This window comes from Aquarana catesbeiana, linkage group LG06 (genome assembly GCF_042186555.1).
Source record: "Aquarana catesbeiana isolate 2022-GZ linkage group LG06, ASM4218655v1, whole genome shotgun sequence".
Lineage (NCBI taxonomy): Eukaryota > Metazoa > Chordata > Amphibia > Anura > Ranidae > Aquarana > Aquarana catesbeiana.
Window position 1 is genome coordinate 359728100 of NC_133329.1, and position 27564 is coordinate 359755663.

The 27564-nt window shown below is 41.7% G+C and overlaps 1 protein-coding gene across 1 annotated transcript in view; it reads left to right on the forward strand.

The window, feature by feature from the left end:
• The window catches only part of CCDC148 (coiled-coil domain containing 148), a 420305-nt gene that overhangs the window by 291498 nt on the left and 101243 nt on the right, over positions 1-27564 (forward strand). The window contains exons 9-10 of the mRNA XM_073634118.1: positions 5764-5902; positions 12855-13061. Coding sequence (XP_073490219.1) covers positions 5764-5902; positions 12855-13061 — 346 coding nt within the window. The remainder of the gene's footprint in view (positions 1-5763; positions 5903-12854; positions 13062-27564) is intronic.

Sequence of the window (27564 nt, forward strand, 5' to 3'; positions counted from 1 at the left end):
GTTCATTTTTGGCACACACGTCGCAAATCCTTTTCAACAGACGCACTGCGGTTGATTTACTAAAACTGGAAAGTGCAAAATCTGGTGCAGCTGTGCATGGTAGCAGCTTCTAACTGCAGCTTGTTCAATTAAGCTTGGTGTAATGCAGCTTACAGACAATAATATTTTTATCTGAAATTGTTGGAATTTCAATTGCTTGTGTACATTGGTAAATGGCAAGCTGAGAGCATAAAATGGAGTGAACAACCTGAGAAAAAAAGAGCACAACCTAAAAACAGCGCAAAAAAAGATGCATAGTTGTGAATGCTTCAAGTGTAAATTTCCTCCTTTATGGATTACCGCTAGGAAAAAAAGTAAAAAGTAAGAACAGGTGAAAATACATACATAAGCATAAGCTTGTATTAAGAATCAAATCTATGTAGAGGTCAGCAAGGTTTGCTTGGGTGCAGAGCCAGCAGCAATGTATACTCATAAAGGCAGAGCTGGGACCTTATTAACCCAAATTCTTTATATTCTCTTCATATCACAAGTTCACAAACAGTAAAAAGCACATATATGAAGTACTGTTTTGTTTTGGATTAATGTATTTTAGTCCCAGCATTGCTTATTTGTGAGAATACATTAGGAAATTGGATTTCGCAGTGACAATAATGTGGTAATGAAAAGACGTGAAATGCCAAGAAATACAAATAGCATAGTCTTTCCATAACCAGGGGTGAAGAAAAAATAAAATAAAAGTAGTAACATTTCAATTTACCTCCCTATAAAGAAACGCTGTTTATATAAAATGAAAGAAGCTGTACAACCCTAGAGCAGTCCTAGGGGTGGTGGTGCCTAATGCTCATGTAACTAAAACCAGTTCTGATTGACTGTTTTCTTGGTTTTATATGATGACTCATAATTAGTCTTTTTCATTTCATTGCAAAATAAGGAACAATGTTAGGTAAGATAGTCTCTATATGCTTAATGGGTAAGTTCACCTTTACAGTAAAACCTGTAAGGTGAACTTACACAGGACCCTCTCCTCGCCCCCCTCAGTCCCGCTGACCTGTACCGCGGCAATTTCCTGTTCTAAGCCCCGGTATATCTGCGCTAGGAGTCCGGGGCTTAGAAATCCCCTGAGCTGAATTCCAAAATGTCAGCTACGGATAAGTCACGTTTATGTCGAAAGGATTTCTAAGCCCCGAACTCCTGACGTGGACATACCGGGACTTAGAACGGGAGATTGCCACAGTCCAGGTCAGCGGGACCGGCGCGCGGGATGGGGGAGGGGGTCGAGGATGGGGTCCTGTGTAAGTTCACCCTACAGATTTTTCTGTAAAGATGAACTTACACTTTAACGCTTGTTATTTGCAGCTCCCGAGTTTAAACTGGTATTAAACCCAAAAGTAAACGTATTATATTGCAGTTTACCAATCCTTAGATGTGATGTCTGTCATAGTTTCCTCTTTTAGGCTTTCTTTTTTTTTTTTTTTTTTTTTTTTGCATTAAAGATTTTTATTGATGAAAAAATGTCAGTACAAATCAAGAAAGCAACAATGATAAGACAACTGTAATTTCACATAATGTGGAGAATTATAAGAATCTACCGAGTCCTTTTCAGCAATTAAATTGCAAACAATATTGACATTCATGTCTGTTATGTAGGGTAACAACATCTCTGTCAGAACAGTACCATATGTAAAACAAAAAGGTATATGTATCCGCCTGACTTGCATTGAACAATAGTGAAGATTAGTAGAGATAGTCTGAGGAGGAGGAGAGAAGTGATTGACCACATTTTTCGATTTCATTGAGAGAAGAACAAAAACCAAGGGTATAATGACCTGTGTGTGTTGAGAAATCATTCAACTAATGCTGGGTTGAGGATATTGTTCAGTAATGATGTCCGAATTTGCCTGAGAATATTTGACGATGGTCCAGGGTTGCCAAGTTTTGTAGAACCTCTCTACTCGGTCACTGGATTGTGCCAGTGTGTTTTCCATTTCATATATTTCATGATATTGAAAAGATATTGAAAAGATATTTTATGAAGCCATTCTGTTATTGAGGGAACCTGGGGGGAGTTCTAGTGAATTAGAATCAGGGATTTGGCAGCATTTAGTAAATGTTTTGAGAGGAAGTGTTGGTATTTCTTCAAGGATGAGCTTGATATATGCGGTAAACAACATGCTGCATTGAGTATGAGTTTTGTCTCAGTGATCAAGATAATTGTCTCCCTAACTTTTTCCCAATATTGTGCGAGTGATGGACAATGCCACCAAATGTGTATCAGAGAGCCTGTTTCTCTCAGGCACCTCCAGCATTTATCGGTTACTTGGGGGCTCCATTTATGTAGTTTTGCTGGTGTACCAGTGTGTCAACAGCTTGAATGCCATGTCTTGTATTTTAGTACTGACAGAGCATTTGTGTGTTAGGATGCATGCATTTTTCCATTGTTTGGCCTCTATAACCATCTGTAAATCTTCGGACCATCTCCTCCTGAGTCTGTCATCCACTGGCCTTTTGGCCTCCTGTAACCATGAGTACGCAGCTGAGGTTGCTCTAAAAAATTGATCCCCCGTGTGACACACTGATTCAAACTCTGTTAAGTGTCTGGTAAAATGGCCCACCCAGGATTTACCAGAGAGGTAGTTACGCAACTGTAGATATGAGCGGAAGGGTAGCTGAGGCAGGTCATTGTCTTGTTTTAAGTCATTCCGGTCTTTGATCTTGGCCTGATGAAAGCAATCCCCAGCTAGAAGTGGTTTGGATTGATGTGTTGATAGGAATATTGAGTTGCCTACGCCAGGTATAAAGTCTGAGTTATCTTTTAGGGGGGTTAGTGGGCTATGTGAAGAAGTGACATCTGTCGTTCTAGCTAACCTGTGGACAATCCCTAGGGTAGTCCCTGTCAATGGATGCTGTTTCAGTATATCTGGGTAGGTGCGCCATGGAATCCATGGTGCGTATTTTAAGGGAATTGGATTTAGAGCCATCTCTAAAATCACCATGTCTTTAGTGTCTTTGTGGCAGTGCTAATCTATAATCCTAGCGAGGTGAGAGGCCAAGTACTAGTCCCTGAAGTTGGGTATTCCCATCCCACCATGTTCTTTTAATCTGGATAAGAGTTCAAAACTCATTCTGGGTTTCTTGTATGCCCATAAGAATCTTAATAGGATGGTGCGTAGTGAAGTAAACATGCGTTGGGGTAGTTGGACCGGTAATGTACACATGTAGAGAGTAATATGGTCATCTTAATGATGGACGCACGGCCAAACCATGAAAAGGTACCTGCGTGCCAGTTGTTGAGGTCTTTCTCTATAGTTATAACCACTTAAGGACTGAGCCTCTTTCTGAGATTTGTTGTTTAGAAAGTTGAAAACAGTTTTTTTTGCTAGAAAATTACTCAGAACCCCCAAACATTATACATTTTTTTTCTATCACCCTAGGGAATAAAATGGCGGTCGCTGCAATACTTTCTGTCACACCGTATTTGCGCAGCGGTCTTACAAGCGCACTTTTTAAAAAAAAAATACACTTTTTTTAATTAAAAAATAAGACAACAGTAAAGTTAGCCCAATTTTTTTATATCATGAAAGATAATGTTACGCTGAGTAAATTGATACCCGACATGTCACGCTTCAAAATTGCGTCCGTTCGTGGAATGGCGACAAACTTTTACCCTTAAAAATCTCCATAGGCGACGTTAAAAAAAATTCTACAGGTTGCATGTTTTAAGTTACAGAGGAGGTCTAGGGCTAGAATTATTGCTCTCGCTCTACCGATCGTGGCATTACCTCACATGTGTGGTTCGAATACCCGTTTTAATATTCGGGCGCTACTCACGTATGCGTTCGCTTCTGCATGCGAGCTTGTCGGTACAGGGCACGTTTAAAAAAAATTTTTTTCTCTTACTTATTTTATCTTTTTTTTTTTTTTTTTTTACACTGTTTTAAAAAAATTGTGTCACTTTTATTGCTATTACAAGGCATGTAAGCATGACAGGACCTCTTAAATATGAGATCTGGGGTCAAAAAGACCTCAGATCTCATATTTACACTAAAATGCAAGAAAAAAAATAACATAAAATTGGCATTTAAAAAAATGAAAAAAAAAAAAAATGGCCCTTTAAGAACTATGGGCGGAAGTGACGTTTTAAAACGCCAATAAAAGTGATCTTGCGACGAATCCGCTGCAGAGACCACTTTTATCTGAAACCGGATCGCTCACTGAAGAAGAGGATACCGGGGTTATGGCAGCTAGCTTTAATGCCACATTAATAGATAAAAAGAAAGCCAAAATGTTTGTATGTACTAGGCTGTAATGTGGGGAGACAAGTTCTTTTCCTAGTACAGCAAAATGGAGAGGTTAACAAAATCTTTTCTACACAGATAAAACGGAGATTAGCTTTCCTACTTGTCTGCCAATGCGTCGCTTAGAAATAAGAGATATTCTGAAGACTTGGACTGTATAATAATTCCCAAGCTGCACAACGAAAGATGTGTAGGAGGATGAGAACTAGTGGAATATGCCTAACCTCTTCGTAATAAGTTGACATCACGTTCCTTTCAGCAGATGCTGTTTTGTTGTTGAAAACCTAATTGCAATATGTTTTTCTTGCACATCTTCAAGCTGTTTGTACTCACTTATCTTTTTATATGTATGAGTTCTTTCTCTATATTGAAGTGGACTTTAAATGCATTAATGGTGGGAGGGTGTGTGAGCAGAAGAATCATTATGCATGGGAATGCAGCTTGTCAATTTACTATGAATTGAGAAAATTATCAGTGCCTGGATATTCATAAAAATGCATTCAGTGACAGAATTGCCAACCAAGGGCATTTCATGTATTCTCAGTTATGCTTGATGCATAGAGCCTTCTCTGCTTTCCTTCTGATTACAAAACTGTTCCAAAAAGTGCTAGTAGTTTCTCATGGCTCTTTCTGCCATATATCAATTTATGATAGCATGGCATAGCATAAATTGGCTCTTTCTGATGGTTCACACCCCAGTCCACTTCTAAGCAGTGCCAGGCCTGTCCCAGTGTTGTTCAACTCCTCTACCATATAAAACCGGGCTTTAGTTAGGCATTAACCAGCATCAGTATGGTAATTTCTTCCTTGACTGCCCATGGAAGAAGCGGTTGTGTTAAAAATGGTAAAAATGCAGCACCTGCAAAAGAAGCAGATTTACTGCCTTCTCTTGCCACCTCTGTTCCTTCAAACTAAACTTCTCTCTCTTGCAGAATCATGAACTCTTTGGATACAACATACTTCCAGGTGTGATGGATGTCAAGCGGTTATTCCTGCCACCCCTTATATCAGAATATGACATACTGGGGTTGATTTACTAAAACCGGAGAGTGCAAAATCTGGTGCAGCTGTGCATGGTAGCCAATCAGCTTCAAACTTCAGCTTTTTCAATCAAGCTTTGGCAAAAAAAAAAAAAAAAATGGAAGCTGTTTGGTTTCTATGCAGAGCGTCACCAGATTTTGCACTCTGCAATTTTAGTAAATCAACCCCAATATATGAGTCATCAGATGCAACCACAACATATGACGGTCACATGCATCTGACGCTCCCAGAAGTGCTGGATGAAAAGACTCTGCCAGAGGCTGTAGCTGATAAAGAGAATGCAGACTGGAGGAATGGTGACGGTGGTGCTTTTTTTTTTTAATACTTTTCAACTTGGCAACAGAGTCGCATTTAGGAATAATCTAAAAGTGCATAGAGAAGTAAAAAAAGTCAAGAAAGTAATGATAATTTGTATTTTTTTTTCCAGGAACTGTAAATGGAATAAAGAAGACCATTGGATTCTTCAGTCTGTTATTAGCCAGTATCCCTATGATCTTCCAAACAGAAGAGTTTTGTATTTGGATATGTTGTCCAGACTTCTCCCACATAAACCAAGACAGGAGCTGGTCAGTGATTGTTCTTCACATTCAGTCCTTGTGAATGGAGGTTTATGGTGTAACTGTTTTATAGCTGCAAACTGACCTTAAAAGTGACTGTTTAAAATTATAAATAAAATAAAACTAATTAAAGTAAAAAACTCACTGCTTCTGGAAAAAGCCTTCACTACATATCCTACATACCAAATGGCCGTAGTATATGTGGGCAATTACGTATCTTCATTTAATTGTATCTTTTATTAAACATCAACTCTGCTCTGTGCAAACAGAATTACTTTACCTGATAAAGAATTTGTAAAAATGTATAGAAATCTTATTCTCCAGGCACCACTGCAAAAGAGCATAGCCATATACTGGGCCTCTATGCCAATTATTGCATTACAGCTAAACAATACAGCCTTGTCCACTGCAGACTTTGATTTGGCATTTAGAAACAGCAAAACACTTCTGAATGTGAACCCTGTTAGAATACTGTACATCATTTGCTGTCATGATGACAACAGTTTCACCAGACCATACGTGTGAAAAATGTGCAACAGGGAGATAGATCTCAATTAAATGATCAATATAATCCAATGAGAGCACCAAACAAATGTCCAAGAGTCCAATGTAATTTAAAGATAAAAATGATTCACAGCAGAATAAAGCCAACGCGTTTCTGTGACCAAACACACTCCTTCTCCATAAGGGTTTAAGAATTTTTGTATCCAAAAAAAAAAAAAAATTGGGGTTGGACATACACTTAGTGAGATAAAGCAAAAAGTAATAAGGATAAGTATATGAAGTATACGTGTAAATAGCAACCAATATATTTAATTTCATAGCAGTCAGAACATGAAAAGTGAAATCTGATTCGTGTCATAGGTTACTGCGCTGTACACATTGCGCTTTGCATTTTTGAATAAGTCTGATAATCCTTTATAGCTGTAATTATGCTCAGGATACTGCACATTGTGTTCACTCTATGCCCTTTTCCTGCAATATATTATACATTCCTCTTTTGGGCTATTAGTGATTTACCTTCTGCTTACTATCTACAGTATTGAGGAAGTTATTCCATATCCCAGGTGGGCTGTAACAGTAAAAGTTATGAATTTACAGTGCAGATTGTCATTAAGCAGTAAATGAGACAGCCAATTTATAACTTATTCTCAACCAAGTTTTTCTGAGTGTGTTCCAGGCAGAGTAACAATGGCATAATTATCACCACCTACATAGTTGGCCAAATTGTATTTCATTAAATGCAGTATATTATAGCTCTGAAGGGTGACATCAGTTGTTAGAAACTTGGCAATCTTTAGGATCATCTATACACTCTGGAATTTGTATTAATATTACATTCGATGCCCAGGGGTATCAGCAAATGAGTAGACACATGTAACCTTTTCCTTTTGCTTTACCACCCATTGTTGCCAGTGTACTTTCCCGGAAGTTAGTATGCTTTTCAAGGTATATAAACTCCAGTCATAATGTCTCTTATTGTTTGTTCATTGTAGACCATTGAGTTTCAAATATTGATGGACTATGGATCTTCCTTCAAGCCTTATACAGTACAGTTCTGTTTGCTCTTTTATGGTGTTCAAAGCAACAACTCATCAGCTTTTTATTTCACTTTTTCTTCCAAATTTAAAGACATTCCAGAGACATAAGGCACAACTGAAGTCCACTGTATTTACCTACCCTCCAGTGATATGATGTGGAGGGTAGGTAAATACAGTAAATCTCACAATCGCTGATTTCTTTGTTTCCTTCCAGGGTCTGCATTTCTGGCCATTTTGATTTCCCAGCCTAGGATGACATAATGGGAGCTTATTTATCCCAGCACCACAAGTCATGGCAAAATTGTACATTGAGCTGCAGATGTGCATCTCATTGAACAAAGTAATGACACTTCCTTGCAGGCAGGGAAGGAGCATTTTTTGCAGAAGAGACATACTGAGTCCCTTTTGTAATTAAAATCTTCCTGCAGGCAACTTTTAAAAGTTCCAGTTTAATACAACACTTTTGCTTAATGCTAAATACTTCTCAGTAGCGGGACTAGGTCAACCAAAGATGGCAAACTGCACCCCCCCCCTTTGTACTTACAGTTCATATCTTGGTCTTTGCAAGAATGAAGGTAGCTTCTCCGTATTTCCCGCTCTCTTATGTGATCTGTCCCATGACAAGCCCTTGCTCCCCAGCGGCACCACACTGAGACTGGGGTGTGTTGTCAGCAGGCGTCCTCTCTCTCCTGCCCACATTAGGTATATATAGGTGATATGTCGCCTTCTTACCACCTGTTTTAAACCTCCCAAGATGCACTACAACTGTGTGTTGCAGGGAGGTTGCAGCATGACCCCTTTTCACTTGAATGGGTTGCCTTTAGCAGACAGTAGTGCATGCTGAATGTGGCAAATTCCTGCTGCAGCTGCAAATTTAATTATTGCAGCTGTGGCATTTGTACATCCCCAGCTGCGGCCTCTGTAGTTTAATGGGGGAGGGGGGGTGAAAGGAAGCTGTAAAATGAGGCTGAGCAGCATGTTTTTACTACCCCCCTTACTGCAAGTGTAAATGAGCTCTAAGACTACACTGGTGCACACTGGGGATAGTTGCGTGTGCGGGACAGCGTATAAATCGCACTTATTCCCGCACCCACACCCACCCACAGACAAAACGCTCCGCTCTTTTACAGACATGCAAGACTGACATTCATTTTTAACGGTACCCCCATGCATCCGAAAATGCAGCACATATTCAGGTGTGGGAAATCACATGGTACAAAAGCCTTACAGGTGGTGTGCGGGCTGGTGGAAGGAGACAGAAGCCGACAGCTTTGGTGCTGTGACTGAGATGCAGGAGGAGCTGAAGCTTCCAATCCACCCCCCTCAACCCTGCACCCAGGGCAGGTGTCCCTTCAGCCCCCCTGCTACTGGCTCTGATATTTCTTTATGTGTTCAGATAAACGACGGCTCTGTAAATTCTATTACTGTTGAAGGTATAATTTAGTATGTTTGCAGAGCAGCGGTATGCCATTTACAGGGTTAAAACAGACAGTGAGGTGACATACAGTGCCGTGTTTTGTTGCCTCACAACCTGGAATTAACATGGATTGTTTGAGGATTTGCATCATTTAATTTACAGAACATGCCCACAACTTTAAAGATGTTTTTTTTTTTATTGTGAAGCAAACAACAAATAGGACAAAATAACAGTAAAGTCAATATGCATAACTATTCATCCCCTAAAGTCAATACTTTGTAGAGCCACCTTTTGCGGCTATCACAGCTCCAAGTCGCTTTGGATAAGTCTCTATGAGCTTGCCACATCTTACCACTGGGATTTTTGCCCATTCCTCCTTGCAAAACTTCTCCAGCTCCTTCAAGTTGGATGGTTTGTGCTTGTGAACAGCAATCTTTACGTCTGACCACAGATTTTCTATTGGATTGAGGTCAGGGCTTTGACTAGGCCATTCCAACACGTTTACATGTTTCCACTTAAACCACTCAAGTGTTGCTTTAGCAGTGTGTTTGGGGTCATTGTCCTGCTGGAAGGTCAGCCTCCGTCCTAGCCTCAAATCACACACAGAGTGGTACAGGTTTTGCTCAAGAATATCCCTGTATTTAGCACCATCCATCTTTCCATCAACTCTGACCAGTTTCCCAGTCCAGACTGCTGAAAAACATCCCCGCAGCATGATGCTGCAACCGCCATGTTTCACTGTGGGGATGGTGTTTTTTGGGTGATGTGATGTGTTTGGAGGTTTGCGCCAGACATAGGGTTTTCTTTGATGGCCAAAAAGTTAAATTTCAGTCTCATCAGACCAGAGCACCTTCCTCCATACATTTTTGGAGTCTCCCACATGCCTTTTCGCAAACTCAAAACGTGCCATTTTGTTTTTTGCTGAAAGTAATGGCTTTCTTCTGGCCACTCTGCCATAAAGCCCAACTCTATGGAGCGTACGGCTTATTGTCTTCCTATGTACAGATACTCCAGTCTCTGTTGTGGAACTCTGCAGCTCCTCCAGGGTTACCTTAGGTCTCTTTGCTGCCTCTCTGATTAATGTCCTCCTTGCCCGGTCTGTGAGTTTTGGTGTGCGGCCGTCTCTTGGCAGGTTTGCTTTTGTGGCATGTTCTTTCTATTTGGTTATGATATATTTGATGGCGCTCCTAGGAATCATCAAAGATTTGGTAATTTTTTTTATAACCTATCCCTGACCTGTACTTCTCAACAACATTGTCCCTTACTTGTTTGGAGAGAGAGAATGATGTGGTCCAAGGCACCATAAGTAATTGGCCTCCATCCCAAATTTGAACAAAAAGAGAAAGTTTGGTCGGCGGGACTTTGAATGAGGCCAATCACTATATAGAGTAAGCATGTGGGATATAAAACACAGTATTGCTTTCATGGGTTCCAACAAAAAGGGGAGAGTTTTTTGGGGACTTTGAATGAGAGATGTATACCAAGGAGCAGAGCAGTCTTGGCAAAGGATATTTTATATTACCTTGTGAAATTATGTACAGCATACTGATTGACACAAAAAAGGCATACATTACTTATTCATATTATTCAGCTACAATATTATACCATATGGTTATGTTTCTTTATAGATCACCATTGCATTCGCCCCTGAAGAGTTGGTATACCCCAACGAAACGCGCCAGGATTACATAGCTGCATGATGTCTATACAGATGAATTTATGTCCCTTATATTGTTTTACTTTAGATTTTCCAACACCATTCAACCCTTCCAGTGGCCCATGTTGTGCAGGACTGGTCTTTACCCCATGATATGCCAAGTACCATGGCGTCAATATGTATATGTGGTTTTTAGCATGCCCTGCGTTTATGCGATTCTGTGTATGCCTTTTTTTTGTGTCATTCAGTATGTAGTACACGATTTCACAAGGTATAATAAAATGTTCTTTGCTAAGACTGCTCTTTGGTATACATCTCTCATTAAAAGTCCCCAAAAAACTCTCCCCTTTTTGTTGGAACCCATGAAAGCAATACTGTGTTTTATATCCCACATGCTTACTCTATATAGTGATTGGCCTCATTCAAAGTTCCGCCGACCAAACTTTCTTTTTTTTTTTCTCTTACTTGTTTGGAGAGTTCCTTGGTCTTCATGGCAGTGTTTGGTTAGTGGTGCCTCTTGCTTAGGTGTTGCAGCCTCTGAGGCCTTTCAAAAAGGTGTGTATATGTAATGACAGATCATGTGACACTTAGATTGCACACAGGTGGACATCATTTCACTAATTATGTGACTTCTAAAGGTAATTGGTTGCACCAGAGCTTTTTATGGGCTTCATAACAAAGGGGCTGAATACATACGCATATGCCAATTATCCGTTTTTTAATTCTGAAAAATATTTTTATGTATATATTTTTCTAATTTTACTTCACCAACCGACTATTGTGTTCTGATCCATCACATATAATTCAGATTAAAAAAACATTGAACTAAAGGCTGTAATGTAACAAAATAGGTAAAAAGCCAAGGGGGTGAATACTTTTGCAAGGCAGTGTATGGTGACAGCAGTTTAGATTGTTATAGCCTAAGCTGAACATTATGTGGGGGACAAAGAACTCCCAATAGCAATTAGTATTCAGTTAGCATCGATCAGACAGTTACCAAACAGCTGGGATGGTAGATGTGGTGGTTTCTCAGTGGCTGCATATGTTCATGAATGAATCATATGGTCATGTATAAAGCCATCTGGAAATTTGACTTGAACTCCAAACAGCTTGATGATCCAGATTATCTTTATGTATTGACAACAAATCTGACAAAAATACAGCTGCTAGATAGCTAACTACGCTTTAGAGTATGCAGGGCCAATTTTACCATTCGGCACAGTGGACCTACTGTATGTCTATAGGCAGAAAGCTTTATTTTGAGTAATTATCAGCCACAAATTCTGTCATCAGAAGTAAAGTGATCTCATTATTACACACATTGCCATTCTGCACAGTTCCTACAGGCTGCAGTGGTGGAAACCCAGAACTAGATGCATGAGCAACCTAATGCCCCGTACACACGGTCGGATTTTCCGACGGAAAATGTGTGATAGGACCTTTTTGTTGGAAATTCCGACCGTGTGTGGGCTCCATCACACATTTTCCATCGGATTTTCCGACACACAAAGTTTGAGAGCAGGATATAACATTTTCCGACAACAAAATCCGTTGTCGGAAATTCCGATCGTGTGTACACAAATCTGATGGACAAAGTGCCACGCATGCTCAGAATAAATAAAGAGATGAAAGCTATTGGCCACTGCCCCGTTTATAGTCCCGACGTACGTGTTTTACGTCACCGCGTTTAGAACGATTGGATTTTCCGACAACTTTGTGTGACCGTGTGTATGCAAGACAAGTTTGAGCCAACATCCGTTTGAAAAAATCCTAGGATTTTGTTGTCGGAATGTCCGAACAAAGTCCGACTGTGTGTACGGGGCATAAGGCTCCATGCACACTGGGCTTAATAAAAATGCCAGTTCCCTTAGCAGAAAAAACGCTCATATAGAGCGTGTTTGTACAGCGTTTAGGCGAGTTTAGGAATGTTTAGCGTTTTTTTCTGCCAAAAAGCTGTAATAAAAATTGCAAACCAGTAGGGATTTTTTTCCGTCCTCTAAACGCTGAGCTCAAAATATACCTCTAATCGGCCTAATGTGCATGGACACATAGGATAACATTGAGCTACTTCTACAGGCAAAACACAAAACTCTTGTAGAAGCAGCGATTTTTAAGCCAGTGTGCATGGAGCCTGAAGCATTTGAGATCAGTTTCTTATCAGTTTGAATGTGCAAGAACTGTCTCATAAGATCCCATTCAACATATACATTCCAAACAATGCATTGCACATCATTCAAAAATGCTTTGAAAACTGAATTTAAAGGCCAAAGACTAATGCCTATCCATAGAAGCTCCAAGTGAGACTTATTTGTCCATGCTTTTACTTATATTGTGCTTATTTTACAGGTGAGTCATGAAAAGATCTGGGACTTGAATCGCTTCACCAAACAGCAAAGGAAAGCTCTAATAGAAAGCTGGACTCGGTATAGAAAAGATTTTGTCATGAAGGCACTTCTGACCATCTCTGAAGCCTGCTCTGCATATGAAGCAGAACTCATTTTAGCTAATGACAGGGTGCAGCAACAGCAGATTTGTACTGAGCTTAAGGAAAAGGTAAGTGATGGTCCCATATATTGCCCTACACCAAGCACAGTGACATACAGGGATGACCACCCCCAGATTTTCCCATTATGGAGGAACTACAACTCAGACTTTTACCTGTGCTGCTTGGATACTTTGTCACTTTGACACCATTCATAGCTGATATATTTTAGTTGAGTATGGTAAATAAAAGGACAGAATTTTCATTTTTCACTGGGATGTGCGTAGATTTATTACTGACATAATTTTTGATACATAATGAGATCATCATGGTTCATGTGATCAAGGTGTCTCATCATTAAGTTCTGACTGGTCAAAGTAATGGAGTGGATTGCATGGAGTCTATAATGGTAGACTAGTTAGTTATGGTTAGCAAGTCAGAAATATGGGAAAGATTGAATTCTTAGTAAGGCCGTAATCGGGCAAATTGTAAGCTCAGAGGCAGATGCAGATGGCTATAGAGACTATAGGTATAAAGTGGTACAGTCAGTAGCCTAAGCATCACCCCCCTCCCCTCCCCACCCCCATAAAATGTTTTTGTAAATATTAAAATAGATGTATGGGTTGTTTTTTAAAACATATTTACCTAGATGGATGCTACATCTGTCTCCTGGCGCCTCTAACACTGAGAGCCGAGTGAGCGAGCGAACACTGCCGATCGCTCGGTTCTCACAGCTCTCTGCTCTGCCCCCCCCCCATGCTCAATGGAGCTCTGGGGTGTTGGAGGGGGGGGGGGGGGCACATCCAGGGATGTGGGCGGATCCCGATTCCATTGACGCGATCTAGTCTGGACCGTGATGAGCTTCAGCCCGCTGTCTGCTGAAAACGGTTCATTCTCCACTCCTGTGATCCACAGAAGAAGTACAGTCAAGCAAGTTTTGGTTGTACTTCTCCTTTAATTATTTTAAATTCATGTTCCCTATTAACAGACAATCTCAGTGGGGTGGATTTACTAAAGGCAAATAAACTGTGCACTCTGAAAATGCTGTTGTACTAATTTTTCTTAGTAATTATAAATGTGGTAAAGCTTCAGTCTGTAAAACATTTTCAATCCGATACAAGGAAAATAACAAGAACAGCCTTTTTCTTGCACGTTTGGATGATGGAAATCAGCAGAGCTTTAACACATTTGCTAAGTTCTGGGGAAAATGAGTGCAACTGCACTTGAAAAGTGCACAGTCTATTACCCTTTAGTAAATCAACCCCAGTGTGTTGGTAATATGCATCAGAAAAATGCTTTTTAGTACAGCTCATGTATCATCCCCAACTGACACCATCTCAATAAATGAAACAAAACGCTGCCAGCAGTGGTTGCCTCCAAGCATACAGGCTCTGCTGTACTTTCCTGGACAGAAAGGACAGCATGCATACATTAAAAGAGAAGTACGGGAATCTGTTTTCTTTTTTGCAGAATCATACTTACCTAGGTGGATGCAGCATCGGTCCTCCTCTAGCTCTAACACTGAGAACCGAGCGATCGTGTTTCTCACAGCTCTGTGAGCAGAGAGCTGGTGACTGTCAGTCACTGGCTCTCTGCTCTGCCCCCCCTGCGCTCACTGAAGCGCTGGGCTATGGAGGGAGCAGGAGCGGCCAGCTCAGGCTTTCAGTGGCTCATTGAGAGGCTAAGCCGGGTGCCGGTCCAGGCACGTGGGCAGATCCTGACCGTATGGTCGCGATCTTTTACCGAGCATAGACCTGCTCTGTGATGTCAACAGACAGCGGACCTCAGCCCGCTGTCTGCTGAAAATGGGTCACAGGAGTGCAGAATGGACTGCACTCCTGTGATCCCCAGGAGTAGTACACCCAAACGAGCTTTTGCTGTACTCCTTTAACCACTTGCCGACCGCTGGCTGTCATATGACGTCCTGGGCTTTCAGTGGTGATATCTGAATAATGCTTGCAGTTACAGGCATCATTCAGATATCAATCTTTTCCGCTGGCGATTCCCATTACTGTAAGAACAATTATAGCAGCTTGATCGTTCTTACAGGCAGCGGGAAGGGATGTCCCCCCCCCTTGCGCCTCCCGCAGGTGCCTCTCCCGTGTCTGCAGTACGTTCGGCGAATCCACTGCCAGCGGAAGTTAGCCATAGAGATTTCCGAGGGACAGATGGTCTCTGGCAATCTCTATGACTCTCAGAGGCCCGGGCACGACGTTATGACGTCACGTCCGCACTGGCGGAAGTAAACAAAGCCAAGCACTCTGCAGGAAAGGCTGGGATCGTGAAATTTTTTTTGATCTCAGCCTTTCCTGCCTAGAGGAGAGATGTGGGGTCTTATAGTCCTATAGACCCGACATCTCTCCCTAAAGAGGACCTGTCATGCACCATTCCTATTACAAGGGATGTTTACATTCCTTGTAATAGGAACAAAAGTAATAGGAACAAAACATTTTTTTTTTAAAGGGAAAGTGTCAAAATAAAAAAACGTAAATAAAATAAACAATAAAAAAAAAGTTAATGCGCCCCCGTCCCCGCGAGCTCGCACGCAGAAGCGAACGCATGCGTAGGTCATGCCCGCATATGTAAACAACGTTCAAACCACACCACACATGTGAGGTATCACCGCGAACGTTAGAGTGAGAGCAATAATTCTAGCACTAGACCTCCTCTGTAACTCTAAACATTTAACCTGTAACAAATTTTAAAGCATCGCCTATGGAGATTTTTAAGTACTGAAGTTTGGCGCGATACCACAAGTGTGCGCAAATTTAAAGCGTGACATGTGAGGTATCTATTTACTTGGCGTATCATCATCTGTCACATTATTCAAAAAAATTGGGCTAAACTTACTCTTCTGTCTTTTTTTAATTCATGACAGTGTTTTTTTTTTCCCAAAAAATCGCATTTGAAAAATTGCTGCACAAACACAGTGTGACAAAAAACGTTGCAATGACCACCATTTTATTCCCTAGGGTCTCTGCTTATTCCCCAGGGTCTCTGCTTATATATAAGCAGAGACCCTGGGGAATAAAATGGTGGTCATTGCAAAGTTTTTGTCACACTGTGTTTGTGCAGCATATATATAATGCTTGGGGGTTCTGAGTAATTTTCTAGCAAAAATTATGATTTTTACATGTAGGAGAGGAGTGCTGGAATCTGGTGGGCAAGTGGTTAATGAATGGCGATATTTTTGTTGCATTATAATATTTTTAGTGAGTTAACTCATAATACATTTTCCTTTAAAACTTCTGACTGAGTGACAGAACCTTGTCTTGGTGTCTCCACCAAGGACCCCTGTTTTTCCTCCGAGAACCAACATGGGAAAGAATTCTGTGTAAGGTCACATAACATGGTGACCTTGATCAGTAAACTGGTGTAGGCAGTTCATACAAATCATGCTGTAAGCATGGCCCTTGTCCAACCCCGGTTAATATAGGGAGAAAATAAGGAGAAAGGAGGTATGTAACTTTTATCATAACGGATTGCAGAGAGCATTGTGGGTAATTATTACCTTGCATAGAGTTCAGCTCTGAACTCTAAGCAGATTTAAAAATCATTTAAACCAATTATAAATTAATTAATTTTTGCTGTATTAAATTAGATTAAATATGCTGTAAATTAGGAATGCTTTCAGAAATAGGAGTGTTGATAGTTTTTTTTTTTTTTTATCAATTAACAAAATAGTAAGTAAATGAACAGAGGAGAAATCCAAATCAAATCAATATTTGGTGTGACCACCCTTGCCTTCAAAACAGCATCAATTATTCTAGGTACACTTTCACACTGTTTTTGAAGGAACTCGGCAGGTAGGTTGTTCCAAACATCTTGGAGAATTAACCACAGATCTTCTGTAAATGTAGGCTGCCTCAAATCCTTCTGTCTTTTCATGTAATCCCAGTCAGACTCCCTGATGTTGAGATCAGGGCTCTGTGGAGGCCAAACCATCACTTCCAGGACTCCTTGTTTTTGTTTACACTGAAGATAGTTCTTAATGAATTGGCTATATGTTTGGGGTCATTGTCCTGCTGCAGAAAACATTTGGAGCCAATCACACGCCTCCTGATGTTATGGCATGATGGATAAGTATCTACTTGTATTTCTAAGCAATGAAGACACCATTGATCCTGACCAAATCTCCATCACCATTTGCAGCCCAAAACTTGCAAGGAACCTTCACAGTGCTTCACTATTACCATCAGACACTCATTATTGTAGCACTCTCCGGCCTTTTGTGAACAAACTGCCTCCTGTTACAGCCAAATATTTCAATTTTGATCATCCCAGAGCACCTGCTGCCATTTTTCCACACCCCAGTTCCTATGTTTTTAATGCATAGGTGAGTCACTAAGCCCTGTTTCCATGTCATAGGTATGCCTTTTTGGCCACAATTCTTCCATGAAGACCACTTCTGACCAGGCTTCTCCAGACAGTAGATGGGTGTACCTGGGTCCCACCATGTTGATGGCACTGCTGGACATCTTCTGATGTCGAAGGGAAGTAAGCATGATGTGTCTTTCATCTGCTGCATTAAGTTTCCTTGGCCAACTACTGCGTCTATGGTCCACAAAGTTGCCAGTTTCTTTGTGCTTCCTTAACAGAGCTTGAACAGCATATAATAAGCCCCAGTCTTCTTTGAAATCTTTGCCTCCGAGACACCTTGCTGATGCAGTATAAGCTACCTTGTGTCTTGTTTTGCTTAGTCTTGTCATAGTGTATGACATGTGACCTGAAACTGTCCTCCACAATCCCGCCTTAGTAGCAGAGTTTGGCTGTTCCTCACCCAGTTTTAAGCCTCCTACACAGCTGTTTCAGTTAATAACTGTGTTTCAACCTACACATGGAATTGATGATCATTCGCTCCCTGACTTTGTGCAAATATACAAAGTGTGCAAGTGTAAGAATTGTTGTTGGTTTATAGCCAAAGGGTAGTCATGTCAAATATGTATTTGTTTTAGGTAGTGGGCAACTACATCGCAAATGAGGTTTAATTTTGAAAATGTAAAATAATGCATTTGGGTGCCAAAAATGTGAATGCAATTTACTGGCTAGGGAGAGAACCTCTGGGGGAATCTAGGATGGAAAGGGATCTTGGGGTCCTTGTAGATGATAGGCTCAGCAATGGCATGCAGTGCCATGCAATGCCAAGCTGCTGCAAGCAAAGCCAACAGAATATTGACATGCATCAAAAGGGGATTCACTCCAGAGAAAAAACGATAATCCTCCCACTCTACAAGACTTTGGTCCAGCCACATCTGGAGTATGCCGTCCAGTTCTGGGCACTAGTCCTCAAAAGGATGTGCTGGAACTGGAGAGGGTCCAGAGAAGGGCAACAAGGCTAATTAAGGGACTGGAGGACCTCAGCTATGGGGAAAGACTACAAGCATTAAACTTATTCTCTCTGGAGAGGAGACGCTTGAGAGGGGATATGATATTAATGTGCAAACACCGTACTGGCGACCCTAGCAAATTTTTTTTTTAGTGAAAGGGAATTTAAAAAGACACACGGCCATACACTAAACTTAGAAGAGAAGCAGTTTAACCTTAAACTGCGTAGAGGGTTTTTTACTGTCAGAGCAGTAAGGATGTGGAATTCTTTTCCACAAGCAGCGGTATCAGCAGGGAGCATCCATAATTTCAAAAAACTATTAGATGGGTACCTTAAAGACCACAACATACAGAGGTATACGATATACTCCATGACGACATCACAGAGCTGGTGGATGTTAGAGACCTTGCGCTCCTCCACCTTTTGTTTGAGGATGCCCCACAGATGCTCCATAGGTTTTAGGTCTGGAGACATGCTTGGCCAGTCCATCACCTTTACCTTCAGCTTCTTTAGCAAGGCAGTGGTCATCTTGGAGGTGTGTTTGGGATCGTTATCATGTTGGAATACTGCCCTGCGGCCCAGTCTCTGAAGGGAGGGGATCATGCTCTGGGAAATACGTAGACGTATGAGTCCTACCAGGACTCATACGTCTACGTATTTCCCAAAGACAACCTCTGGATATGATGCTGACCATGTGCACTCAACTCCCTTTGGTCGACCATGGCAAGGCCTGTTCTGAGTTGATCCTGATCTGTTAAACCGCCATATGGTCTTGGCCACCGTGCTACAGCTCAGTTTCAGGGTCTTGGCAATCTTCTTATAGCCTAGGCCATCTTTATGTAGAGCAACAATTATTTTTTCAGATCCTCAGAGAGTTCTTTGACATGAGGTGTCATGCTGAACTTCTAGTGACCAGTATGAGAAAGTGACAGCGATAACACCAACTTTAACACACCTGCTCCCCATTCACACCTGAGACCCTGTAACACTAATGAGTCACATAACACCGGGGAGGGAAAATGGCTTATTGGGTCCAATTTGGACATTTTCACTTAGGGGTGTACTCACTTTTGTTGCCAGTGGTTTAGACATTAATGTCTGTGTGTTGAGTTATTTTGAGGGGACGTAAAATTTACACTGTTATACAAGCTGTACACTCACTACTTTACATTGTAGCAAAGTGTCATTTTTGTCAGTGTTGTCACATGAAAAGATATAATAAAATATTTACAAAAATGTGAGGAGTTTACTCACTTTTGTGAGATACTGTATTTATTTAAAGCATTCTTAATTTACAGCATTTCTTCACAACTGCCTAAAACTTTTGCACAGTACTGTAGTGTATCTACCATAAGTACCTTTAATTATGATATCCGCTTCCAGTGATCCCTTGGGGTAGGACTGAGAAAGGGAGAGGCAAAAATTTGAGCTCTACTGCCTTACACAGTGCTTGCAGTCTCCCTTCCAAAACATGCTTACTAGAGAACAGAAGAGAGCAGAGGATTTACCTGGTCAGTGTGCAGCTGCTTATTGTACATTCAGCAGCTTGGCACCAGGTTGGTGAAACATTAAAAATTAACAAACCATATCCTTCTGAGGTGTGTGCTTGCCAGTCATTTCTAACAGGCTGTGTTGACTCAAAGGGATTGGAGCTCCAGTACTCAACAGGTGATTGACTACCTTAGCTGTGCATGTTTTCCTATGAGCATATGTAGAGAGGGTGTGTACCTTACCTCCACTCAGGTCTCACATTACACTTCGCTCTCCTCTCTGAGCTGTGCAGTGTGTGACATCAGACCCCCATCCCCTGCCTCTGGAAGCTCAAAAAAGTTGTGTAAATTCTGGACTTTAAACAGATGTAGAGAAGAGATTGGTGTAGATAAACAGGTACAACTTATGTAGGATGATTTGTTTAATCCTTGTGTATCATATAAGGCTAGTTACTTCACGGGTATATGTAAGGATTTACAGCCACTTTAACTACAGCAGAGAAAAGTGAAGTCCTAACTTGCCAATACTGTCTGGCATAGTTGTGTCCACATCACAAGAAATATTTTAGCAGGCAAGTACTACTTACCTTAGGTATCTACTTAATAACTTGTATAATTAGGGGTTTGCCTGGAGTTCAGTTTTGAACATTTGGATAGAACCTCACATTTTACAGAGCTACACAGATTTTACTGATGTCTGCATTCAGTTCTCACAAATTTTTTTTATTAGTAGTGGCAAAATAGGTTTCTGGCAATTTGGTTCCATGAGATAACATGCAATCTTAAACCTGCAATGTAATATATACCCATTGTCAAGATGAATAAAAGACTGTAGGCGGTAACAAATGTACTTCTTGTGGAAGACAGGTGAGAGCTCTGAAACTTTGAAGTCATCACAAGCTTCTTTTGACATGACATTTCTGTGAGGTGAGAATAATCTTGCTGGCCTAGGCTTTCATTTTCTGTTCCCAGTACCAAATTACAACAGGGCTTTTGTCACATAAAGTACAGACCTGAATGTAGAGCCATTCTTTGTGGAGAAGCATCACATAGATGAACCTCTTCCAAGTTAAATAAACCTAAATCTCTTTAAAATAACTTTATGATCTCCAAAGCTTTATGTAAATTAATTGAATTCATTGTGTTAATTAAAGTAGAGCTCAAGTCCAGATACATTTTTAGGCTTCGGATGCAAATGCATTATTGGTGCATGAATTACATGCTCAAGGATCTTTTTTTATTTATCCATGCATACACCCCAGTAAGTCCCTTACATACGAACGATCACGTTGCAAACTTTCAAAGATGCGAACATGTGTTATGTGCAATCATGTTGAGGCTGGGTATACACACTCATTTTTTTTTTTTTTTTTTCGTTCAACCCACCGGGCTGAATGAAAAAAATGACAGATCGCCTTACCAAAACAAGCAATGTTGGTGCAGCGATCTCTCCCGCTGTGCCTTTGTGTTCTGAAAGGGGGACTTCCCTTGCCAGAACACACTGATCCGCACTCACAGTCATACAAGCGCTGATTTTTGTTGGACTTATGAACAGCTTAGACTTATGAACACGATCCCATAACAGAACGGAACTCGTTCTTAAGTAGGGGACTTACTGTATGTAGTTGACATCATATCTATAAGAGATTGTTTGACATGCTATTCTATTGGTATTAATATGAAGCTGCCCTTCCTTTGTGGCCATAGCAGCCTTCACTCTTCTGGAAGGACACAAGATTTTGGATTATGTGTGGCAATGAGTGCCCATTCAGCCAAAAAGAACATTTTGTGAGTGAACCCCAAAAGGTTTCCATATGGTTGAGATAGGGCTTTGGGGGAGGCTGATGCCACTGCAGAGAGGAAAATAAGAACCTGGGAGGTTAGGTGGGTGAGGGTTCTAGGGTAGATAAGGTGGGTGGTTTTTGTGTTTTTTTTTTCCCCGATCCCGTGCGCACGTCACCATTGCAGATATAGGAGTTTAGATTTGTGAAGTGTCAGTTATATTTAACTATTCAAAATAATCACACTGCAGAGCACCTGGTTGTCACCTGGTTTACCATTGGTTTATCATTACACTTTTTTTATCATATGTTTTTAATCCTGCAATTTTGTTTTTATAGTTGCTTGTGTTCCATTTTCCTTAGCACTACAGAACATTACAGGAAGCAAGATCTAACTCTCTTAAAACCTAACCTGCCAGTGCTGTAATCTATGTATCTATCTTGATATACAGTATATACTACGTTACTGTAATGACGGCAGTCTTGCTTTTGCTGTGTCTTGGGGTAAAGATCTTCCAGTGGGTTTTCTCGTTTTTTTTTTTTTACAGGTAATGAGTCCAAACAGTGAGTCAGGTTTTAAACTGGTTGCAACCAGCTTTATTTTGCTTCCTTCATCAGAAATGCATAAATGACTGCCATAGATGGCATTGTGGGCATAGTGTTGACAGCTGATCCTTTTGGGTTTGATAAATGGCCTGGAACTGCTAAGAGCAACCCAGATCCATATTTTTAGACCGGAAAACAATTTTCTCTAGTTTCTTATATGGGAAACCACCAAACCCCCTATTTTCTCACAATGGAAATCATTGGTGGACTAGGTCAGCCTTTTTCAACCAGTGTGCCTTGAGGTTTCTTCAGGGGTGCCTTGGCAAAATGCCTAAAAATTGCCCCGAAAAATGTCTCTGTATGCCATTCGGTGATCCTTCAATGTCAAATGAATGTCACTGCCCTGTTTCCACTGTGTGTGTATATATACAGTCAGGACTTTATTTCTCAGAAAATGGGTGCAGGAACTCAACCACGACCCCCCCCAAAAAAAACCCTCACACACATACACCCTCTAAACCTCATCACATAGTGGGTTACTAGTGTGCTCAAATTTCACTAACAGTAGGAGGATCTTAAGGGGCATTAAACACCAGGAGTGCATTACATACAGATTGCAGTGTTGGGGTGTGTGGGTACACACAGAGTATGGAGTTTGGGGGTGAGCTACATAGAGAGTGCAGAGTTCACCCTTTTCCCACAGCCGCTTAACTCTGCATCCCCCATCCACATCTCACTTTCACCCTTCTTCAGCTCTGACCTCTCCATATAATTCCCCCCCACCCCCCCATCTTCTCTCTCCCTCTTAAAAGCTCCACCATCGTCCACATGTCTTACTTTTGTTGCTGTATTAAGCTTAAGCATCCAACTATAGGTGGCTTCGCCTCTCTCACTTGCAGGGAGATCATCCAGTAGGGATGTTGGGATCTGCACTGCACCCCAAGCACCTGCACCTCCCTTGTCCAGATCCTGCACTCAGTGGGAGGCACTCAGGAGATCAGATCTGTGGGAGCCCGTGAGAGACAAGCTGTGACTTGTAAACACAGGAGTCAGACTTGTGTTTACAAGTGATAATGGTAGGCAGGGAGCAGAGGGCCTAAACCAGAGGTTTCAGCTGAAAAAAAGCCCTGTATACAGTAATACTTTGGATTACGAGCATAATTCATTCCAGAAGCATGCTTGTAGTCCAAAGCACTCATATATCAAAGCGAGTTTCCCCATAAGAAATAATGGAAACTCAGATGATTTGTTCCACAACCACTGCTGGTGTATGCAGTACTGTATGTGGCCAGAGGTGGGGGGCCGCTGGTGACGCTTGGAGACACTCGGGAAGTGTTGACACATTTTCGGGTGCTGGAGGAGTTGATTAATAGGGTCTGAATATACAGTGAGAGACACAGGCTTTCCTGCAAAGGATGTGGTCTAAAGACACAGTGACAGAAAAAGTATAGGCAGAAAATGTTTCTTGCCTAAAAAAAGCACCTAAACCGAACTGACATTCATGGACAGCATCCGTTTTCATCCCTTCAGATCTGTCTAAACAGGAAAGGACACAGCCTTGTTCCGTTTAAAAAAAGGACATGAATGTAGATGGATGACCATCCGTTTACATCTCCCTGTCAGTAGACATCTATTGTGGTTCATTTTGGATCCATCTGAAAAACTAACAGACGAATCCAGACTGAACGCCTGTGTTCAAGGGCCCTTTATATACTAAACTGAGATGGACACCCCCCCCTGCTTTCCCAAGTGCACACTTACCTCCCTCAATGGAATGGTAGCAGCCCTAGGCATTGTCTATGCTCATTTTAGTGTACAGGCATGACCGACACAAAAAAGGCTCCAATGGTCAGAGCAGGTGAATATGCAACTTCAGAGGGATTGGGGGGTCCTAAATGTTCTATATGAGTGTTTGTTTTTTGGCCTACACAACTCCTTTTACCAGAGTGATAGAAAACTGTCTGTTAGCACCGCTTGGTGAATTTCTCCCTCTGTGTCATTTAATGGGGGTTTTCTTTATAATCCATGACATCTGGCTGACACGCTTCACTTATTCTCGTGTTATTTGCCTGGATTTATTAACCTTCTGAAAGAATTAATCATTCATTTTTTATGATTATAATTCCATAATTGCAGTATAAAAAGAGCTATGTGAATGAAAAATCAAATATAATTACAAAAAGCCCATGATTAATTACCAGCAGCTATTTAAAATTCACCTCAAGCAAAAAAGTGAATAATTATGTTACATTAAGGAAAAGTTTGGAAATATTCAATGAAGAATTTGGCATCTCAGAGGTGTCTCCATATATCATAGTTATGGAGGTTTGCAGGGACCCCAACTGGGCAGATGGATAGGAATGAGTGGTGTTCTTTTTAAACAGGAACAAATGTTTTGCTTGTGCAGTCTGTGATATTGCCCAGGAACCTGAGAAATTCTAAGAAGGTCCATGTGGGTCATCATTGGTATGGGGAACTCAAGGCTCTCTTAAAGTGGAACTATGGCCACTTTTTAAAAATATGCTACTTAGTAAGCTTTAAATGTTGGCTAGCCTAATTCTGCATATCATTTCTAATAGTAAGCAGTTTCCTAGCGGTCACCTTACTGCATGGGTTCCATGTTCTTGGTTGGTTGCTAGGGCTGGTGGGAGCAGACATCGACAACACCCAGAGCACTGGCACCAGTGAGGTGCTGTTACTGCTTACTGTTGTTGGCTTTCACATCAGCCGCCCAGGACATCTGACTGCTAGGGAACAGCTTCAATAAGGGACTTTACACTGATTATTAGAAATGATGTACAGCTTTACTTGGCATAGGGAAGGCAACATTTAAATCTTTATTAGAGAGCCTTTCCTTCTTCTTTAACCACTTGCCTAGCGGACACTTTTACCCCCTTCCTGACCAGGCCAATTTTCTGCTTTTACTGCTGTCACACTTTGACAATTACTTAGTCATGCAACACTGTACCCATATGAAATTTATATCATTTTTTTGAGACCGAGCTTTTGGTATTTAATCACCACTGGGTTTTTTATTTTTTGCTAAACCAGGGGTTTCCAAACCCTGGCCCGCTGGCCAAATCTGGCACGCTTGTGTGTTTTTTTCGGCATGCAGCTCACCCAGACTCTGCCAACACTGCAGACACAACACTGCCGATCTGCTTGCTTTCAAAAACCGCTGCTGTTATCGGCAGTATGTATGGCAAGTTCTGTCAAACAAAGCCGCTACCCCCTCTCACGCTGCCACGCTGTACTGTGGATTGGCTGCTGGCGTCCTAGTAACCAATGATGTCATCAGTGCAGCACTTCCTGGCTCCCACCTGTTTGTTAGCGATCCTTTTGCTTTCAGCCTGCTTTTGTAGCTTGTAGGGCTGCCCATACTTTGACAGCAATGTAAGGGGCAAATGGACATTAACGTGCTACAGATATACAGGAGACTCTGATAAGAACACAGATATGAGGGAGATTCTGATGGGGAACACTGATATTGGGGAGACTCTGATGGGGACACTGATATGGAGAAGATTCTGATGGGGGACACAGATGTGCAGAAAGGCTCTGATGGGGACACAGATGTGTAGAAAGGCTCTGCGGGGGCACAGATGTGCACAAAGGCTTTGATGGGACACAAATGTGCAGAAAGGCTATGATGGGGACACAGATGTGCGGAAAGGCTCTGATGGAGACACAGATGTGCAGACAGGCTCCGATGGGGATACAGATGTGCGGAAAGGCTCTGATGGAGACACAGGTGTGCAGTAAAGCTCTGATGGGGACACAGGTGTGTGGAAAGGCTCTGATGGTGACATAGATGTGCAGAAAGGCTCTGACGGGGCACAGATGTGGGAAAAGGCTCTAATGGGGACACAGCTGATTGAAAAGCTCTGATGGGGACACGTGTGCAAGGAGGTTACTGGTGCACCATTCAGTCCCACTGCCGGCAGCCTGTCAAATTCTATTCTATTTTGCTGTTGTGGATTGATTTATAAACTTTTTTTTCCGGCCCACGAATGTGTGTAAAATATGTGATGTGGCCCTCGAAAAAAAAGTTGGAGACTCCTGTGCTAAACATGAAAAAAGACCAAATATTTAGAAAAAAATAAAGTTTCTTTTTTAATATTTTTCAGTTAAGTAATTTATCTTTTTCACTTATGGGCACTGATAGGCTGCACTGATAGGCACTGATGAGGTCACACTGATGGTCACTGATAGGTGGCATTGATGGGCACTGATGAGGAGGCACAAACAGGTGGCACTGATGGGACTGCACTGATAATCAGGGCGTTGATGATCAGTGCCCTGATTATCAGTGCAAACAATGTCCTGATAGGCTTTCCAGCTAACGGCTCTCCTTTCCTCCCACAGACACAGCGTGGGAGGAAAGGAATGCCGATAACCAGCAAGTCTGTTTAAATGTGATCAGCTGTGATTGGACACAGCTGATCACATGGTAAAGGGCTGCTGTGATTGGCCCTTTACCCCGATCTGTGATCAGCTGTGTCCGAAGGACGCAGTGGTCACATAGCGTGCGCGATTCTGGGATTCTGTAAGGACTTCTTTTGGCCATAGTGTGGTCAGCAAGTGGTTAATTTTAATAGCATCTGCACCTACAGTTTTCTTTTAGTCCCCCTGCAAAGTTTCACAAATACTTATTGAGCCTGCAAGTGAAGTCCACCTAGCCTTTAATGTTGTGGCAATGATACTGCACTGCTTCTGAATTCAGAGCAGAGTTACCATTGTCAAGTAGGCTGTGTTAGTTTGCACTACAGTGGAAGGAAAAGATGTTGCAGCATGGCTATTAGCATTGTCGCTACAGATTTACAGATTTCAGGGGTATCCAAACTTTCTAAGCAAAGGGTCAGTTAACTGTCCTTCAGGCTTTAGGAGGGCCGGACTAGGGCTGGTGGGAGTAGAAAATGTCCTGGTGTCCAGTGGGAGTAAACCATACCCTATCTTTGGAGTGAGTGGGAGGAGGACTAGTGCCCCATTGTTGGTGTCAATGGACAGAATTCTGCCCCATCGTTGCTGTCAGTGGGAGGAATAGTGCCCCATCGTTGGTGTCAGTGGGAGGAATACTGGCCCATCGTTGGTGTCAGTGGGAGGAATACTGGCCCATCGTTGATGTCAGTGGGAGGAATACTGGCCCATCGTTGGTGTCAGTGGGAGGAATACTGGCCCATCGTTGGTGTCAGTGGGAGGAATACTGGCCCATCGTTGGTGTCAGTGGGAGGAATACTGACCCATCGTTGGTGTCAGTGGGAGGAATAGTGGCCCATCGTTGGTGTCAGTGGGAAGAATAGTGGCTCATCGTTGATGTCAGTGGGAGAAATAGTGGCCCATCGTTGGTGTCAGTGGGAGGAATAGTAGCCTATTGTTTGGTGTCAATTGAAGGTATTGTGTCCTTTTGATAGTGCTCCATTGTTGGCGTCAG